The 21,138-nt window shown below is 38.6% G+C and overlaps 1 protein-coding gene across 2 annotated transcripts in view; it reads left to right on the plus strand.

Moving 5' to 3' along the window:
• Nucleotides 1–21,138, plus strand: part of Dhx29 (DExH-box helicase 29) — a 45,416-nt gene that overhangs the window by 14,361 nt on the left and 9,917 nt on the right. The window contains exons 6-19 of one of the 2 annotated variants that reach the window (XM_027401450.2): nt 689–817; nt 1,967–2,093; nt 3,579–3,737; nt 5,883–6,048; nt 6,479–6,602; nt 8,074–8,688; nt 9,458–9,601; nt 14,314–14,490; nt 15,023–15,163; nt 16,715–16,859; nt 16,959–17,076; nt 17,726–17,810; nt 19,755–19,843; nt 20,956–21,084. In XM_027401450.2, coding sequence (XP_027257251.1) covers nt 689–817; nt 1,967–2,093; nt 3,579–3,737; nt 5,883–6,048; nt 6,479–6,602; nt 8,074–8,688; nt 9,458–9,601; nt 14,314–14,490; nt 15,023–15,163; nt 16,715–16,859; nt 16,959–17,076; nt 17,726–17,810; nt 19,755–19,843; nt 20,956–21,084 — 2,348 coding nt within the window. Of the gene's footprint in view, nt 1–688; nt 818–1,966; nt 2,094–3,578; nt 3,738–5,882; nt 6,049–6,478; nt 6,603–8,073; nt 8,689–9,457; nt 9,602–14,313; nt 14,491–15,022; nt 15,164–16,714; nt 16,860–16,958; nt 17,077–17,725; nt 17,811–19,754; nt 19,844–20,955; nt 21,085–21,138 lie in introns of those variants that run through there. The other variant, XM_027401451.2, reaches the window with a different exon arrangement.

Below are 21,138 nucleotides of genomic sequence, written 5' to 3' on the forward strand. Positions count from 1 at the left end.
TCACTGTTAGTATTGATACAACTTTATCCTAAATATTCAGTATCTAAGCTGACTGAGTCCACAAATGTGGGTCCCACATGTATGGAAGTCTAGCTGTATTTCAAGGTTAATGAGCCTGTATGTACATATGCTTATTAAACCTCTGCTTTAATCATACTTGATAATGTTATATTGGTTGAAGCAAGTCACACGGCCAACCCCAAGGTCTTCATGACAACATGAATACTGGGACTCTGGGAGGTATAGTTCATTAGGGCATTTCTCTTGAATATTTATAATCAAACATCTGGGGAGGCATTATCCTTATAAAACCACTGTTTTCAGTAACAACAATAGTTTTCAAGGATGCTATTTAATTCTTTTTTTATTCTGTAAACAAAATAGAACAAAAAGGCTAACATGCTCTTCTAGTTTATTTTTTTAGTGTTTGGTGGGAACTGGCTGTGTATCCCAGGCTGACCTAAAACTCACAATCCTCTTACCCCAACTTCCTGGTGCTGGGATTATAAGTTTAGACTTCTTTAAAAATGCTTAGTTGCTTGTCCTTTGCTATATATTAAATAACATGACTTGCAATTTTTATGTGTCTGCTGTTTTTGTAGTGTGAAGAACTTATAAAAATAGAGCTTAAATAGTTTCAGCATCTGTTTCTAACTCAATCTTTCAGATATATGTTTTCTCTTTTTAGCCAAAAAAGGAAGAAAAAAATATGGAGGTAAACATGAAAGAGTGGATTTTGAAATATGCTGAACAACAAAATGAAGAGGAAAAGAGTGAGAGTTCTAAAAGCTTAGACGACGAAGAGAAGTTTGATCCTGTGAGTAGAACTCCAAATCAGGCCTCTAGCATCCTGGGCATTACCAGGCACAGTGCTTAACCTTATTTGCTCTTTGTTTTTCTCACTTTTAAATTGGACCAATAACTCTTAGAAGATATGTAAAAACTAAACAGAATAACATACAGGTAAAATGTTGGCACTTAGTAACTAACTAGTAAGTGTTAATTACATTTCTCCCATGTTTAAAAAGATAAACTTAACTTATTTCAACATGGCTGTTATGTGTAAATAATACGTTAAATTCTGAGTAATAGAAGAAAGGCAAAGCATATTCCTGTATAGAGGAAGCCAGCAATTGGGAAAGAAAAATAGGTATCTTAAGAAAAATAAAAGTGTGAGGCTATATGTGTTACCTGGGTCAATTTAAAATGTTAAAAATGTTTATTTTGGCTCCTAGCTTCAGAGGCTTTAGTCCATGATCATTGGGCTGCATTAATTTGGGGCCTGTGGTAAGGCAGGTAATATCATGATGACAGTGTCACTAGAAGAGCATTCATCTTATGGTGGATAGGAAGCAAAAGAGACTGGAGTCTCAATATCCCCTTTAAGGGCACACTCCTGTTCATGTAATGTCCAACAGGCCCCATCTCCTACAGTGCTACCACCAAAGGCTAGTGACAGAAAAACAAAAATGGCAAGATACATAAGTAGAGGAATGGTGGTGTCGGTATCTTATAAAGGAAAGTGGGAAGAAATAGTATGAATGGGGTAGATTTGAGACAGTAGCTAGACCTCCTCCTGTTACTCCAGCAATTGGTAGTTGTGCTTACTGTGTTGTGTTTTCCTCTGGATATAACCATTATATTTCATAACATCACCCTCGTATGCCTTGTCTCCTCCACATGCTAATGGGTTTATCATCTGCTGTCGCTTATTAACCCAGGGAGAAAGGCAGTCATCAGGGTTGAGCATTCTCCTCTGTAGTTTTTGCTACAGAGTCATAGCCTTGTGTTTTCTGAGTTTTCCTCCACCTTTCATGTCTCTTACATTTGTCTTATTTCTCTCTGACAAGTTCTAGAAGGTGATTTGCTAGGTCTAAGGATCATAGGTTCTGACACTAAATAGTGGTCACAGATAAACTGTTCTTAGACTTTTTTTATTTTCTCTTCATCATTTTACTTGGAAAAGAATCAAAGGTACTTGAACCTTTCAGCCAAACTTCTGGACGCAAAGGAGCAGGCAGCTGCCTTTAAGATAGAAAAAAACAAACAAGGCCAAAAAGAGGCTCAAGAGAAAATAAGAAAGTTTCAAAGAGGTAAGTAAAAATTTGGAAATTTTTACTTGTAGAAATGTAATTGTGTGTCTATGCTATGCTAACAGTTTAAAAATTGGTTAACTTTTCCTATAACAAGCCAAATGATAAGTATTGTTGATTTTGTGGACTTTACAGTTGTTACAACCTTTCAAGTGTTACAACATAAAGGAACTGCATCAGTTTAAAAAAATGAATGACTGTGTTGTAATCAGGCTTTATTTGTGGACAGTAACCTATATAGTTACTGTGATTTTCAGGTCACCCAATACTATTTTTTGTTTATGTGTCTTGTATATTCATGTGTGTGTTAATGCCCGTGTGTGCATGCGTGGAAGCCAAGCATCAATACCAGGCACCATCCTCTATTGCTCTCCATCTTATTTTGTTTCTTTCTTTTTTACCTTCCTGTGTGTGTATGGGGGCAAGGGGGGTGGGGTGGGGTAGGGATTGGGGGTGGGGCGAGTGTTGAGACAGAGTCTCTGTGTACCCTTGGATGTCCTGGAACTTTGTGTAGATCAGGCTGGCCTCAAACTCAGAGAGATCTGCCTGCTGCTGCCTCCCAAGTGCTGGGACTAAAGGTGTACACCACAATGCCTGGGCTCCCCCTTATTTTCTGAGACATGATCTCTCACTAGAGTTGGCTTTCTGTTTTATCTAAACTGACTAACAGCAAGCCCCAGAGATCCATCTGTCTCCATGCACCTCTCACAAGCTCTAAGGTTGCACATGTATGCTATTACAGATGGCTTTCATATGGGCACTGAGAATCTGCGCTAAGATCTCTTCACCCACTGAGCTATCTCCTTAGCCCCTCTTTTATTTTTTTTCTTTATTTCTTTTTTTGGTTTTCTTTTTCTTTTTTTTTTTTGTTTTTTTTTCAAGACAGGGTTTCTCAGTAGCTATGGAGCCAGTCCTGAAACTTGCTCTGTAGACCAGGCTGGCCTCAAACTCACAGAGCTCCACCTGCCGCTGCCTCCGAACTGCTGGGATTAAAGGTGTGTAACATTGCCATCTGGCTTTTTTTTTTTTTTTTTTTTTTTTTGGTTGTGAGCCTAGGCTTTAACGGCTGAGCTGTCTCTCCAGCCCTTATTTTTTTAATCATTGTAAAATGTAAACACCATGATAGCTCACAAGGCATACAGAAACAGGCAGTGGGCTGGATTTTGCTGTAGGTCATAATTTGCCGATCCTAGGTATGTATATGTGCTATAAAATGCTATTTCCATTCAAGAAAGAAATGTAAATGTGATCTTATATGTATTTTTTTCTAATGAAGGTATTAATTTTTTTAGTCTACTACATTCACTAATTCTTTTTAGTATACATTATGAAATTTAAAACAACTGCACTTGGCTTCTGGAATAGATTCCAAGTAGGAATTAAGTAATTGGTTTTAAAAGAAAAAGACATGCCATTTTTAAACTATATTTGCAAAATACAAAACATAAAAAGCAAATACATGAAACTAGACTTTTCTCTTGGTAGAAATGGAAACTTTAGAAGACCATCCAGTATTCAACCCAGCCATAAAGATTTCACATCAACAAAATGAAAGGAAAAGGCCTCCTCCAACCACAGAAGGGGAAGGTGCTTTAAACTTGAATTTATTTGAAAAACCTGCAGCCATCACTGAAGAAGAGAAAGGTAAAATTAGGAGAGCATGACTGTTGCTTTGCATTTGGGCATTCTACTAAAACAGTAAAATTATTCTTTCGTGATGAGCCATTGCAGAGACACTGGCTAAGTCCCTCTCTCTCTCTAGTTCATCCTCCAAACTTGACGGTTAGATTTTAGCTATCAACTTGACACTGCCTAGAATTATGTGTGTGTTTGTATGTGGGTTTGTGCACGAGTGCCGAGGAGGCCAAAAGAGGTTGTTGAGTGCCCTAGAGCTGCAGTTAAAAGCAGTTGTGAACTGCTCCACATAAGTGCTGGGGACCAAACTCAGGTCCTCTGCAAGTGCAGTATATGCCCTTAGCCATAGCAAGTGAGCTCTCTAGACCCTGAAAAGGCAGTCTTCTCTTTATCAAATTGGTCTTTGGGCATGTCTCTGAGGGGTTATCTTCATTGACAATTGATGTAGAAGGGTTCAGCGTACTTTGAGGGGCACCATTCTCTGACAGGTGGTCCTTGGCTATGTAAGAAAACTAGCTAAGCATAAACCAGAAGGTGATCCAGCAAGCAGCACTCTCCTGGGTTTCTGCTGTGTTTCCTTGGCTGTGAGTGAATTCCTAGTGCCTAGGCACAAATCAAACAATACTATTTCTTTGACTCCCTAAGTCCTCCTCCATGACCCCAAGATGTGAGTGACCATGCATTTCTGTGTGTTACATACACACAGGTCATATTCTTTGCATGTTCATCAGATTATATTATAGATCTCTCCTATATTTAATAATAGACTTTTACATTTTTTCACCTGTTCAGTAATATTTATTGAACCATTACTGTGCAAATAAACAAGTTATGTGAACAAAATAACCCAATGTTATTTGTGCAATTAAGCATGGAATGTGAGCACAGACAAATTGTATTTAAATTTAAATGTATTTTAAATCATGATTTCAGAGAAATCAGACTTTTAATAATAAAGAGACCAGGGCTGGAGAGATGGCTCAGCAGTTAAGAGTACATGCTGCTCTTGCAGAGCTGAGTTCAGTTCCAAGCACCAACTCTTAGAGGCTTGAAATCACCTGTAACTCTGGTTCCAGGGATTCTGACACCCTCTTCTGGGCATTTGTACTCATGTGAACATACCCACACACAGACACACACATACAGACATAATTTAAAGTATAATAATAATAATAATAATAATAATAATAGTGCAGAGAGGTCTAATTTAACTGAGGCCACCTTGCTGGTAATATTAGCTCTGAGAATAATGTGGTAGTCTGACAGATAGTCAGGTGTTAGCCTGGTCGCAAGCTGGTAGAAAGAACTCTCAAAGAAGAGAGATAGTAAGTTAAAAATCTTAAAGTAAAAGTGAGTTTATTGTGTCACTATTTGACAGCTATTCTGTGATATAGATGTACTATATTTGTGTTATTAATGTGGTAGTTAATAGTAAATATGAATATCGAGCACTTAAGGTGTGACTAGTATACCTGGACATTTGAAATCATAATTGTTTTCTATCCACAGGCTGGTAGCTACTGGGCCAGGGATACTTTGAACATTTAAAGAATTGCCTGAGGGCCAGTGTACGCACTTTAGGAAAGGGCAGCAGTATATTGGCAGGGGTAAACCAGAGAAGCCATTTGATTTTATATGTACCAGGAAGCCACTGAAGGTGGTGCTGGTGGCAATGGCCATGTGAAGTAAAGAAATGGTATATGACATTTTTTTTTTCAGTAACACATGGAGGCTGTGTGACATATTTTTTTCAGTAACACATTGTCGTTAACTAAATATGAACACTAATAAGGTCCTCGAGGTCAGCCAGTGTGGTACACACCTCAGATCCCAACACTTCTTCTTGGGAAGAAGACAAGGAGGATCAGGAGTTCAAGATCATCCTTGGCTGCAAAGCAAGTTTTGGTCTGCTGGGGCCATGTGAGACCCTGTCTCAAAACCATCAACAACAACAACAAAAGACTCAGGATATTCTGTGGTTCAATCCATGAAGAGGATTGCATCACTGAGAGAAGAGCAACTTTTCTCTGTTCCTCCTTCATCTGTTCTCTTCAGAAATGCTGTCCCTTTTGGGAACCGCACATTGATCACTCCACAGAGAATTTACATTGCTGTTACCATTTTTAAAGAACAAGTCTTTGCCTTCCATTTAAGGTAAAAAGAAAGAACCTCATGATGTAAGAAATTTTGACTACACTGCTCGAAGCTGGACTGGAAAATCTCCCAAACAGTTTCTGATCGATTGGGTCAGGAAGAATCTTCCCAAGAGTCCAAATCCTTCCTTTGAGAAAGTTCCAGTAGGTAGATACTGGAAATGTAGGTATGTTTTTCTGGTTAACTGAATGAACTTTTAGAAAAATGTGAAATGAAAATTTTTCTGTGTCTTGTAAGTTATGTAAACATTTAGAAATGTCAGGCTTAGTGGTTCATGCTTGTAATCCCAGCACTTAGGAGGCTGAGGCAGGAGTTCCAGGCCAGCCTGGGCTACAAAGTGAGTTCCAATCTAGTCTGGCCTGTAAAGTGAGATCTTATCTCAAAAGCAATACACAAACCAAGTAAGCATTTAAGAAACTCTTAATTCCTCATTTCCAGTTCACATTGCTTATAAGTCATTATTTAATGGAGTGCCTTCCAATTACTTACATAATTGTTTTAAGTTAAAGTTCCATGTTAATGAATTTCTGACTTTTTGATCTGACCTCATCGATTTTTTTTAAAGGTTTTGTTGTTATTTTTATGCTTCTTTTTAGGGTAAGGGTTGTCAAGTCTGAAGATGATGTTCTGGTCGTATGCCCTACAATCTTAACAGAGGATGGCATGCAAGCTCAGCACCTGGGAGCTACATTAGCCCTTTACCGTCTAGTGAAAGGGCAGGTGAGCCCCTTTAGGCCTTGGTGCTTTAGAAACCACTGAAATGATGGCCATACAAGCTGAGCATCCCTGACTCAAAACTCCACAGTCTGAAGGCTCTAAAACACTAATCTTTTTCAGCACAAACATGATGCCACAGTAGAAAATTCTGTACCAAGAAACTTTGTTTTGTTAATGAAATTATTACATGTATAGCATAAAATTACTTTCAGGCTCTCTGTGAAAGGCATATATAAAACAAACAGAATTTGTGTTTAGACAAGGTCTAGCCCAAGTCTACTCCATTGTGTATGTGCCAGTATCCTAAGTCTAAAATCCAAAGCTTATGGTTCCAAATATTTGAGATATGAGATACCTGTCCTACAATAAAATTGTCCCATAAAACTCAATTTTTTTCAACTTAAAAATGTAGACAAGTGGTTCCTTTTCAACTTAAGGTTATATTAGAGTTTAAAGAAAGAAGGAAGAAGCTCTTTGAGAGAACACAATGCTGGTTTCAAAATTTAGAGTGCCAGCATTTCCTTTTTATAAAAAAATGTGTTTCTTGCCAGGCAGTGGTGGTGCACCCCTTTAATTCCAGCACTTGGGAGGTAGAGGCAAATAATCCCCACTAACTGGAGACCAAACATTCAAACTTGAGCCTGTGGGGCTATTCTCATTCAAATCATCACGGGAAATTAGCAGGAGACCAAACAGTTGTTCTTTTCCAACTTGTGTCAAAGTTCATAATGTCTTATTTCTTGAATTTTGCAAAGTAAAGCTTTCTCTCTCTCTCTCTCTTTCTCTCTCTCTCTCTGTATATATATATATATTCTTGATAAATATATATTCTTGATAACAATGACTGTTGATTGGTATGCCACACTTTTTTACCCCCTCTGAGGAGTGGATGGGGGTTGGGAGGGGGAAGGTGGGAAGGCAGGAGAAGTGGAGGGAGGGGAAACTGGAATTGGTATATAAAATGAAAAAAAATGTTTTTAAATAAAGGTTAAAAAATGACTGTTGATGTCAAGGAGATAATCAGAGGTTCTCTGATAGTGGAGAAGCAGAGTAACTGAAGATTCTACTTGGTGTCATCCTTTTAAAGAACTTTGGACTTATAGCACTATACCACTGCCAGATCTCATAGGGAGCTTTGTGTTTCAAAATGCCCTGTGGTTCATCTACATATTATATAGTACCCATGCAGGAATATGTATTGAACACTCATTCTGTAGTTCACCGTGCTCTAAGAGTCAGCACTTTACAGGCACTAGGCATAGACAGAAAGCAGAGATCTTACTCATTCCCACATAGACACACAGCCATCAAGTCAAGAAACACAACTGTGATGTGTCATTTATGAATTGATAGCCTAAGATGTGTCGCTTATTTTAACGACTTTAAAATGTAAGGATAAAGTTAGATTTTCAGAGACTGTCAACGATCCTAAGTTTAGTCAGCAAAGTAAAACAGCTGTTGTTTTCCTTTTTAGTCTGTTCATCAGTTACTTCCTCCTACTTACCGAGATGTTTGGCTGGAATGGAGTGATGAAGAAAAGAAAAAGGAAGAATTAAATAAAATGGAAACCAATAAACCACGTGATCTTTTTATTGCCAAACTTTTGAGTAAGTTGAAGCAGCAGCAGCAACAGCAACAACAACAACAGCATTCTGAACATAAAAAAGAGACCTCTGAAGACCCTGAGGAATCTTGGGAAAACTTAGTTTCTGATGAGGATCTTTCTGCACTGTCCTTGGAGTCAACAAATGCAGAAGACTTGGAGCCTATTAAGAACCTCTTCAGAAAGCTGCAGAGCACACCCAAGTACCAGAGACTGCTGAAGGAAAGACAGCAGCTGCCTGTGTTCAAACACCGGGATTTAATTGTGGAAACCCTAAAAAGGCACCGGGTTGTGGTCGTGGCAGGTGAAACAGGAAGTGGCAAAAGCACTCAGGTCCCACATTTCCTGTTGGAAGATTTGCTTCTAAATGAGTGTGGAGCAAGGAAATGTAACATAGTCTGTACCCAGCCCCGAAGAATCTCAGCTGTGAGTTTGGCCACCAGGGTGTGTGATGAATTGGGCTGTGAGAATGGACCTGGAGGACGGGTAAGGCTTCTTCTCTCCTCTCCACCTCTGAGTGGTGATCTGACTCTGCTTTGCTCCTGGGAACCTGCACAGGATACTAGTTCTGATCACTGAATGTTCAAATATGTTACATACTTCAAAGAATAAACAGTTCAGAGTTGACCTCAGTACATCATAAATCTTTTCTGTGGAATGTATCCCTGAGTGGTTTCATTTTTTTCAGTGAAAAGGAAAAGAAGGTAGATAAAAAGATTATTCAAAAAAGAAGAAAAGCAAATGATGGGGCTGAAGAGATGGCTCAGAAGGTAGAGGCAGCTATGAGTTCAGTCCGGATCTGATAGGATGACAGAAGAGAGCCAACAGTCGTCCTCCTATCTCCACATGTGCACCCTAGTTTGCACGAGCCTACGCTCATCCACACTAAATAGAACATAAAGTTTTAAATTGTCAAGACCAATCTTGTAGCTTCATTCAATTGAAAACTATACAAATACATTTTCTTGGCTTTTTGAGGCAAGATTTTATACTATAGCCCAAGCCTCCCTGGAACTGATGTATAACCCAGGCTGGCCTTACACTCACAGTGGTACTCTTGCCTCAGCTCCCTGAGTGCTAGAACTATAGGTGTGAGCCACCATGTCAGGCTAGAAATAGACTCTTGGTAATAAATTGTGTAAGAGGATCTGCCTGAACTGTTGAATGAAGTATCAAGATGAGCACCTGCACTGCACTCTGCAGCTTGTTTAGCTCACTTGTCAACTCTTATAGCCACTCTGTGTTCTCCCTACAGAACTCTTTGTGTGGCTATCAGATCCGGATGGAATCTCGAGCTAGCGAATCTACCAGGCTGCTGTACTGTACAACAGGAGTTTTGCTAAGGAAACTTCAGGAAGATAGTCTTCTGACTGATGTGTCTCATGTCATTGTAGATGAGGTGAGTAGGTTTTATACTTGTGTCCAGATAAATCCAAACGGGTTTATATTAAAAAGATGTTGAAAAAAAATGTTTCATCTATCAAATATCTTGTGTTCATGGATTTGCTATATCCTATTTGTTGTGTGCTTGATGTTGTTCAAAGGATCACACAGACACAGACACATGATCATCTAACCTTTTCAGCATTGCAGTGGGGTAGATATTTTTACCTCAACAGTTGAAAACACTGTTGTGTTTTCAGTTGTAAAGAGAGGCTCAGACCCAGGCGCTCGGACACTCACCTCTCTGCCAGTGCACCACTGCTCAGCCACTGCATCAACATGTTTCAGAGTTCAGAAGACAAGAGATCATTAGCGTGCATTTTTTTCTCTAAATATTCTTCTCAAATAAAATTTGAGTACACTCTTGAATTATGCCCAGTGTTTTATGTTAAACCTATCTGGGTTGTCTACCGACCTACTCAAGTAAACTAATTTGTTATTTTTTTTTTTTCAAGAAGATATATATAGCAATTCTCTTTTCAGAAAGGATTACCAAATTTTTCTATCAAGGCAGGATAACTGACATCTGTATATCTCAGCACTTGGTTGGCTGAGACATGAAGATTGCCTCAAGTTCCTAGTCAGCATGGAACAGTGTGAGACTATCTTAACATGCCAAAAAAAAAAAAAAAGAAAAGAAAGAAAAAGGAATAGAGAAAGAAAAGTCTGATGTTAAGTTTTTTTTAATGTCTATTAGCTTACTGAATTTAAAAATGCAGTAGTAACAGTTTTGTCATACATTGGCTTTTTTGAGACAGGGTCTAGCTCAGGCTGCCCCCTCACATCAGTCTTCCCATTTCATCCTCCCAAGCACTGAGATGGCAGGCATGTGACACCACACTTGCTCATTCATTGATTCATAATTAGTAGATTATAGATTATTTTGTAGATTAGTCTTCTTTTGGGTTAGGAAATATTAGAAAAAAGAAAATTTAAAGTAGTCATCAATCTCATTATAGGGGAAGGGCATTTAAGGTAGCCTCTCCACTATTGCTTAGATTCTTAGTTGGGGTCATCCTTGTGGCTCTCTGAACATTTTCAGATTTCTCTTTAAACCTATAGTGGCTCCCTCTATTACAGTATCTCTTTTCTTGCTCTCCTCTGTTCATCTCCAGATTCAATCTTCCTGATCCTTCATGTTCTCCTCCCCACTTCTCTCCTCCCCTCCTCTTTCTCCTACCACCACCACCCCAATTTGTTCAGGCGCTCTTTTGAGGGACCAAGGCCTGGGCAGTCTATGGGGCCTCTTGCAGGGCAACCAGTATTTATTCCTAGTGCACAAATGGACTTTGGGAGCCCATTCCCCCATGGAGGGATACTCTCTCAACCTAAATACATGGGGGAGGGCCTAGGCCCTGCCCCAAATGATGTGACAGACTTTGTTGATTCCCCCATGGAAGGCCTCACTCTCCGTGGGGAGTGGATGTGGGGGTCGGTGATGGCCATGGGAGAATGGAAGGGAGAGGGAACTGGGATTGATAGGTAAAATAAGACTTTCTAATTTAAATAAAAAATAGAAGAAAAATGAGTATTACAATCTCACAGTCCTGCTTTTTTTCTTTGTGTCTGTTTAGTTTGTGACTCTTTCCTATCACTAGTGTACAAAATCATGACTTTTAAATGGCTTTACAGCACTATATAATTTGGATATCTTCTATTTTTAAGCATTTTTTATTAGATAAATTTATGCAAAGACATTTTTTAATCTAATTAATATTCTGGTAACAAATAAGTGATAGGAATTATTTTTTCTTTAAGGATCTCCTTTCCGTGTGGGGTAGGTGGAAAATTGCATTGTGGTTAATAAGCTGTTAGAAAGAGGCTGGGTGACTATTGACTTATGACATGCAAGAGTTATCCACAGGATGCAGAGGATATGGATACAGTTTTCCAGAGAATACAGAGGTCATAATTGTTACTTTGCAAGCCCAGACCTAACTAAGTATCATCAAGGGTCATTTTCCAAAGTCTATTCGAATCTGTCAATGAGAATTTTTATTTATATCCAATAATAAATTCTCTAAGAACTAAATAGTTAGGAGAAAATTTCTTTAAAGACAGACCAACTTGCAGAAGCTGTATTCTGTGACTGTTTGATATTGACTACCCAAAGACATGACTAACGGAATCAACTTCAGTTTGACACCATCACCCTCTTGATATAAAGAGTAGTGAGGGGCTGGAGCAATGACTCAGCAGTTAAGAGCTATTGTTACTCTTGCAGAGGATCTCTGTTTGATTCCCAGCACCTACATGGCCTCTGTGGGCAACTGTGCACATATGGACATATTCCAACACAGACACATACATATAATTAAAAATAAAATCTGGGACTGGAGAGATGCCTCAGTGGTTAAGAGCACTTGCTGCTCTTCCAAAGGACCCAACTTCAGTTCTTAGCACCCACATGCAAGGCAGATCACATCTGAAACTCCATGGGATCTAGCACTCTCTTCTGGCCTCTATAAGCACCAGGCCCATGTTTGGTGCACATACATGTATGTTCAGACAAAACCCTCATACACATAAAATAAAAATAAATCCTTAAAAAGTAAAAATCTTTTAAAAGAAGAAATTTTTAAAGTTCAAATGGAATTCATCAGCACTTAAGGATTTGGGGACAGTTTGTGATTTCAGGCCAGTCCTCTTCTGCCTGTGTTATTAGGAATTGTGTGCTTTGCAGGAGTTTATAGTTGGTGTGACACCTAAGTAACTCTCATTGCTGGCTATGCTAATAGCTCCATTTTCTGACCACCAGTAAGAGGTGTACTTAATGCTATGCATTTTTATTAGCTCCAGTGTATGTTATCTTTTTTACAATCTTGGTCGCAATTCCTTTTCATTTTTCTGATGAAATTTTCCAAATCACTGTGGTTCACTGAATCTCTTTCCTGACCTTCAGCCATAAATCTCCAGGTACCTTCTAGACACTTTCAGTCTTGGGAGCTTAGGGTTTGGTGTTTCCAAGTCTCAGAATGTCCTTCCCTGCTGATCCTTGTAGCTTGTCCCACTCTTTTCTCCTGACCTGTGAGGGAGCCCTGCCACTACGAGTCAGTCACCAAAGTAAAAACACCCAGCTTTTGTGTTTGTTCTGTCTTCAGAGCCACTCACTTTCCTCCTCATTCAGTGTTCTTACTCCCTGCAAGGCCCACCAGTATCTCTTTAATAACTACAATAGCATCTTAGGAATTAAACTTGCTGCTTTCATTCTCTGCACTGTAGTCAGAGTCCAGAGTAGATTGTTTTCTGTGATGCAGAATCTACACAGGTTGGCCTTGAGCTCACCGTGTTCCTGCCTCAGCTTCCAGGTCCTAATAGTAAAGATGTGTGCCCTCATGAACAGCTAGCTCCAGGTCCTGTGTCTCTTGTTTTTTGAATTACAGATAATACCTAAATCATATGATTCTGCTTTAAGATGATGTAATCACCAGACAGAGATTCCTTAATGATGCTTTATTATAAGGTTTACATGGCTATCACTAGATATCTCTCCAGCTTTATCTCCTGCATATTTCCCATCCCAGAGCCCAAGTCTAGTATTTTAGTTCCTGAACTATATTATGAGTCCTTTTGTCCCTCTGATTTTTTTTTTTTTTTTTTTTCATGTGTATGGGTGTTTGGGATGCACACTTGTCTGTATACCATGTACATGCCTGTTGCCTGTAGAGGCCAACAGAGGGCATCAGATCCCTTGGAACTAGAGTTACATGTGTGTGCTCAAGTGCAAGAGTAGCCAGTACTCTTAACCACTGAGCCATCTGTCCCTTCCCTTGTGTGTTTATTTGGGGTACTAGGAATTGAAACAGGGCTTTATACATCCATTGTGACTTGTGCATGGATCTGTTCCTTGACCTAATTACTTTTTCTTCCCTTCCCCGTCCTGTTTTTCTCCTGTAGTAGCACTCAAACTCATCTGTCAGTTTTCAGCATCATTGACAAGTTCTCTTGTATATATACAATACCTTCTCTCTTGATTGGCTTTTATCTTAGCATATGCCACAATGCAAGGCGTTTGCTATTTGTAATCCTTTGTTTTGTGGGCTTTCTATTATCTCATTTGGTTGGCACACAACTCCATGAAATTTTAATTTTTTTTTAATGGATGAGTAAGTAGACCCAGAGATATTTATGTAACTTTCTCAAAGTCATACTGTAAGTGGTCAAGCCAACAGATGAACCCAAGGAATTGATCCCCAGGCATGCATGCTTAAGCACTATTGTCTGTCTTCCAAGCAGATTGTGAAAATTACTTATTATCTTAATGCACTTTGTTTTTATGTGCTTCTGTAATCTGTTATAAATTAGGACAGAAATATGTAAGAGTACAGAAAGTTAGAGCACAGACATACATGTAGCAAGTACTTGTTATATTCTGGCAGATATATATGTTATATTCTGGCAGTTATCTATGCCCTGTAGCAGGGGGACAGAGTCTCCTTACATCACCTGTGCTTTATAGTAAATTTAGAGTCACTTAACTGTGTGTATCAGAAGGGCAGGAGGTTCTTCTTCTCTCCATTGACTCCAGTTTTAGAGAATAAATTGAGTTTTAATTCATAAACCCACATATCCTCATTATATTCAGATATTAATTTTTAGTAGATTCAAGTGTCAGATTATTTATTCCCAGGCACTAGATATGATTGATTTCATGTTGTCTTTCATTAGGTCCATGAAAGAAGTGTTCAGTCAGATTTCCTGCTTGTTATCCTGAAGGAAATTTTACAGAAACGTTCTGACCTACACTTGATTCTGATGAGCGCCACTGTGGACAGTGACAAGTTCTCCACATACTTCACACACTGTCCTATTCTCAGAATTTCAGGAAGAAGTTACCCCGTTGAGGTAAGTTTTCGTGTGTGTGTGTGTGTGTGTGTGTGTGTGTGTGTGTGTGTGTGTGTGTGTGTGTGTGTAAGCGGGAACCATTCATACCAATTTCCCAGAACACTCGTGTAGGGAGAGACCCTGATACCTGTATTGATGACCATGCCCAGCGGGTGGGAAGGACGGGAAAACATTGTCTAGTGTCCTGATGACAGACTGCAGGAACTGAAGCTTACTTCCACATCAAGTCATGTTTATATTGAAGGTGCCACCTGCCAATACGTCTGCTGTTTTCAGTCACTCATGGGTCTAGGGTTGTCTGTCTCTTCTTCTGACCATTTTCTTTTAAAACCAAAATGTGTGTGTCTTTGAGCCTTTAGAAGCAGACCTTGTGTGTCTGTTACATTCTTCAATCCCAATTACTCTGACAGAAAGATTTCCCTCACATCCTAACTTAATTTAGTGACATTTGAAAGACAAGGCTCTCCGTGTTTTCTTTGATGGCATTTGCTGAGTGACTTCCAGTCCACGTCTGTATATGCCTTATCTGCAGGTTTTTCATCTTGAAGATATAATAGAAGAAACGGGCTTTGTACTGGAGAAAGACTCAGAATATTGTCAGAAATTTCTGGAGGAGGAAGAAGAAATTACCATTAATGTTACAAGTAAAGCTGGGGGAATAAAGAAGTATCAGGTAAAAAGAAAATACTCAGAAAGATGTAGTAACTGTCCAGAGTACAACCTGCTACGTGAATTTAAAGTCATGTGGCTAGCAGGGCAAATCAGAGTAACGGTTATGAGAATGAGTGATTTTCTTCTCTTACCCCACCCCCACCCCCAAAACAAAGTTTCTCTGTGTAATAATTTTGGATGGTCTAGAATTTACTCTGTAGACCAGGCTGGCCTTGAACTCCCAGAGATACGACTGCCTCTGCCTCCCGAGTGCTGGGATTAAAGGTGTGCCACCACTGCCCTGAGGAGAATGAGTACATTTTAAAGGCTATCTCTTTAATCTTGTTTCAGACTTTAGTCCTTAATTTGTGATACTTTAACTGTATGTTATACTGTTTGGGGCCATTAGATGTATGTAGAATCAAGGACTACATAAATGTGAAGCAACATTCAGAACAGCTTCCTAGCAGTTATTCATGACTGAAGAATACGTCTCTATGATAATTTTTCTACTGTGACTCAGGACATGGTGCTGTTCTAAATCTAGATCTGTGCTATTGGTTTTCTTAGCAGCCTGTGTCTTAGAGGAGCCAACATTAAATCTATAACAGAGCTGTTCAAGGCAAACAGTCTTTGCTGGGGAGTTAGAGGCAATTGTGTGACTGCAGCATTATTGTCAATGTCTCATGACTCCCTCTTTAGCAGTGGTACCAGATCCAGTCTCCACTACATCTGTGCTACTTGATTTGTATTGAGTGCATGAATCCAAACTGTTGCAAACACAAACTTGGTCTGTGTTTAAATTAAACAGATAAGCCAAGAAAGCATAGTCTAAGACTTTTCTCTAAAACCCCAGAGATTAAAATTAAAAACCGAAGAAAGGCTTAGAAAGGTATTTCAGATGAGACAATGAGCACTTGGTAGCGAAGGTAGAATGCAGAAAGAATGAAAACTACCTTTATTATATAAACTACCTTTATTATATAAACTACCTTTATTAAAGTCATTACAGTCTTTGGGTCTGGATACTTTTTAACTGCCACAGAAAAATGCAGGTACAAATATGGTATGGTTTCTACAATTATTTCTATATGAGCATGGGAAGATAAATAGGTTTTTGCTGTTCAAGTATAGGAGAATGATGAAATTTCATGACACTTTATTAAATTTCTACTCCTAAGTGGGGCATGGTGATACAGACTTGCAGCCCCAGCTATTTGGAATGCTGGGCTGTGAGGATCCCTTGAGCCCATGAGTTCTGGACTAGCTCAGGCAGCACAGCAAGAACCTATTTCAAACATAATCAATTAACTGATTAACTCCTGCTGTATTTTAGCAAAGTAATTGTGGCAACAAGAAAAACTTAATTTACATGAGTAAAGATAGCACCCTTTTTCCTTGTTTCTATTATAAAAATAGAATTTGGTTTTGTTTTTTGTGGTTTGAATTGTTTGTTTGCAGTTGTGGGAATTGAACCCAGGAGAAGCAAATACTCTCCCACTAAGTTATGTCTACAGCCCAAATATACATACTTTTTTTCTTTTCAGCTTTCTCTGGTTGGGTTTTCTTTTAGGAATACATCCCAGTTCAGACTGGAGCAAGTACTGAATTAAATCCATTTTACCTAAAGTACAGTAGCCGAACTCAGCATGCTCTTCTCTACATGAACCCTCATAAAATCAACCTGGATCTGATTTTGGAACTTCTTGTATATTTAGGTATTGTTCTATTCATTTTGATAAAACACTCTACCAGATACATTTATTAATATTTATATGCTGTTTCCGGTCTCATTTTGATTTTTTTTTTTATTTCAGACAAAAGTCCCCAATTCAGAAATATTGAAGGAGCAGCATTGATCTTTTTACCCGGCCTTGCTCATATTCAGCAGTTGTATGATCTCCTATCAAATGACAGAAGATTTTATTCTGAGCGGTAACTACAAGTCTTCATTTTATTCTTTGTGATTTTAAAACAGAAGATCTGATACATTAAAACTCTTGATCAGAAATTTCAGGCTTTTTTAATCTCTACAGTTGTTCATGGAGATTTATAGGTACTGTAACTGCATTTGTTGTGTTTTTTTTTTTTTAATTATAATCTGAGCCAACAATCCTGTGGTTTCCAAAAGCCTGACCCACTGAGTTTTCCAAAAGCCACCAAAGTTTTGCAACTTAGCAACCATATCTATTTAAATAGCCATTTACTTGTTATGTTATAATTTATTTCTCTTGTTGTGGTTATCATATTAATATCAGGACTTTAAAAAACATTTAAGCCTCATATTTCACATATAAACTTACTCATCCTTAATCAAACAATACAAAATTCAGGATCTGGAACACTTAGTGGTCCCAGCAATTCTGAAGAGGGATGCTCAACCTATAATTTGCTTGTATTAAATTTTTCCCTCTGGCAGTTGTATTGTAGGGTCTTATTATACTGTTCTGTGACATTCTGTTTATTTAAAGTTTTTCGTAATAAAATATTGAAGGTTGCTTTCTATATGCAAATAAATTTTGTTATTCTTTGCAGTGTCTTCTAAAGAGAAACTCTTGCTAAGAACTATGATTTTAACTTTCAGATATGAAGTTATAGCTCTGCATTCTGTTCTTTCAACTCAAGATCAAGCAGCAGCATTCAGACTTCCCCCTCCAGGAGTCAGGAAGGTAATTTCAAGACGTGAATATGTGTGGTCTGAGAATATTTCAGAAATGAGTGAGTGAGTGGCTTAATGGTTAAGAGTCTATGGGCACAGTTTGGTTCTGAGCACCACACTGCAGCTCATAATTGCCTGTAACACCAGCTCCAGGTGATCCTTCAAAGCCTCAGCCTTCTTGGGTGTTTTTACTCACATCATATGCACACAGACACACACATAGAAAAGAAATATCTTTTAAAACCTTTTTAAATTCAGACATTTGAGTATTTACATTATGGGCTAATAAGAAACAGACTTTTGAGGGAAGTGTAGTTGGAAAATACGTATATTGCTTTTTTTGTACATTATTTTTTAAAAGGAAAAAGTCTACTTTGTCCTAAGAAAGCATTATAAACTGGGTGTGATGGCACATGCTTTTAATCGCATCACTCAGAGGCAGAGGCAGAGGCAGATGGATGTCTGAGTTTGAGGTTAACCTGGTCTACATAGTGAGTTCCAGGACAGCCAGAAGTATGTAGAGAGACTCTGTCTCAAAAAAAAAAAAAAAAAAAAAAAAAAAAGAAGAAGAAGAAGAAGAAGAAAGAAAGCATCATGAAGGAGATTGGATGTCAACAGCTATTTAAGTCCTGGGAGAATTCTTATTCTCCAGACTGTTGGTTCCTTCAGCCTCAATTATTCATTCATTCCATTCATTAATATACTAATAATCGAATCCAGAACAGTGCTCATTCATGCAAGTGTACCATTGAGCTGTATCCCCAGCCTCAGCTTTTAATTCCTGATTGTAGCTCACAGACATTAGTTTTTGGGATTAGTTGGTACCCTTTGGTCACAGTTCTGAATGAAGAGATTCTTGACAAAAAATTCCTCAGGTTTTGAATCTTCTCTAAGAAGAAATTATTAAAAACAATATAGTTACATTGTGAGACAATTTGGGAAGCAGGGAGCTGTCAGAACAAGCCTGACCAATGCACAAGACCTGGGTCCTCATCCCTAAACTGACCACTGTTCAATTTCTCCTTTTTTTTTTTTTTTTATTAATCTGGTGGTTTTCTGTCTTCTGAGAACTCCAGAGACCCTGAGACTGCTCTGATCTTTAACATCTGCCTCCCTGTAAAAAAGATTTTGTTTGAAGAGTTTGCCTTAACAAAAAAAAATCTTAGCACTGCCAATTAATCTGGGAGCAGTCAGTTCTGGAAAACATGATTAAAATAGAGCAGTGCATCTTAGACTTGACCTAGACGTTTTACCTCCAAGGATTCAACAAGAGCATCTACTATTCAACTGTCACTGCTTAAGAATTTTAAAGCTAGCCCTAAAATACCATGTTTCTGTACCTCCTTGTTTACAGCTGAGGTAATACCCAACTCTTCTCAGTAGTAGTTCTTTTCCTAGTAATTGATTGAATAGGGTTGAATTGAAGTGTCTCAATTCTCTGACCCCATTCCCAATGTATTGTCATGTTTAAGATGACTGACTAGACTTCAGGGAGTGATGTTTCTGTTGTAATAGTCATCTGTACCATGTGCTGGAGAGCTGGCTCAGCAGAGCACACCCTGCTATTGCAGAGGACCCAGCTTCCCAGAAGCTCAGAACTCAGAACTCCAGCTCCAGGGGACAGTGTTGGCCTGCCCAGGCACTGGCTCTCATGAAATGTAAACATACTCAAGCACAAACACACATACATAGACATAATTAAAATTGAAATTTCATATTTTTTAATCTAACAACCTCATTAAGACGAGCTGATGAAACCGTATAGCAAATTAAACTTACAAAATAAAACTGTCTAAATTCTTGTGACTAAAATTGAAAGTGGCTTTCTTTTGATCCCTCCTTCCACTGCTCCCTTAAAATTCACCTTTAAAAACTCATCAGCTCCGTCTAAAGAAAATGTCAGGTGACAGTGTCAAGAGCTGTCAAAGTACTTTAGCTTCTTCTTTATTTGCAGATTGTTTTAGCAACAAATATTGCAGAGACGGGAATCACTATTCCTGATGTTGTGTTTGTCATTGATACTGGAAGAACAAAAGAAAATAAGTAAGTTTAACTTTCTCACAGTGAAAGTTTTTAACATTGAGTTTTTTGGAGAAATTACAGAATCATGTTAGGGGAATCAAGATCCTAACAGTCATAATTCTGCCCACAGAGAAAGCCTTGATATAGGTGAATTTAAAATATCAGAGGCTAAATTTCTGAATTTGGATTTTACCAAAAATAACATCATTGTGCCCCCACTTAAAAGTATTATCTGGGCAGAATTTTACAACATAAACTTATATGTTTTTTGCTTATCAAATAAAGTGTTTAACACAGCATTATCTATGGGGTTGTGATACAAGCATAGACTTTGGAGAAATCTGAACCAAGCAGCCCTCCTAATCATCAGATCCTTATGTGCTAAAGAAGAAGATGACAGTTTCATAATTGCAAATGCTGTGTATCACAACCAGAACATTACAGATGCCTTAACTGACCTTCCACAAAATGCTATTACTGAGTAGTGTGTACATTAGTGTGTGCTACATAAACAGTGGAGACCACCGTTAGCCAATTGTAGTCTATATACAATCCCCAATATCCGAAAACTACAGAAGTATTTGAAAAAGATGGCTAGGTGATAGAAAATCAATTCTAAAAGAAATAATGTGTCTTTAGAGGAAACATCTTGGGATCAGTGCTTTTAAGCTGTAATGTTGGCATTGCACCACCTTTGTTTTGTGATTAGTAGGTATTAACTAAAATGAATAAGACCCTTGGTCAGATTACTGTGAGGAAAGATGAGTTAAACAAATCATTTTCTTTTGTAGCAAAGGTTTTCATTTGGCAGCATGGATAAACACTTTGCTAAAAATTTAATCAGGAAATATGACTTAAGAAATGTTTGTCAGCCACACATGGTAGTATGCACCTTTAATCCCAGCTCTCCGGAGGAAGAGGCAGGTGGATTTCTTTGAGTTCAGGGTCAGCCTAGTCTACATAGTGAGTTTACAGGACAGCCAGAGCTACACAGGGAGACCCTGTGTGAAGCTCCTGCCCTGTAAAAAAGAAATGTTTGTTCACAATAGTAATGAGTTCGGTGATGTTTGCAGCTTTTTCTGGATTTGCTGAGTCAGTTATCCACAATACTGTCTCCTCAAACGTGTTTTTAGGTACCATGAAAGCAGTCAGATGAGTTCCTTGGTGGAGACCTTTGTCAGTAAAGCTAGTGCCCTGCAACGACAGGGGAGAGCTGGGCGGATCCGAGACGGCTTCTGTTTTCGGCTGTACACGAGAGAAAGGTAGGCACAGCACTGGACATTCACAGCACACCTGTCAGTCCTGGGTGGCATTAC

The sequence above is a fragment of the Cricetulus griseus genome, chromosome 2, assembly GCF_003668045.3.
Source record: "Cricetulus griseus strain 17A/GY chromosome 2, alternate assembly CriGri-PICRH-1.0, whole genome shotgun sequence".
Lineage (NCBI taxonomy): Eukaryota > Metazoa > Chordata > Mammalia > Rodentia > Cricetidae > Cricetulus > Cricetulus griseus.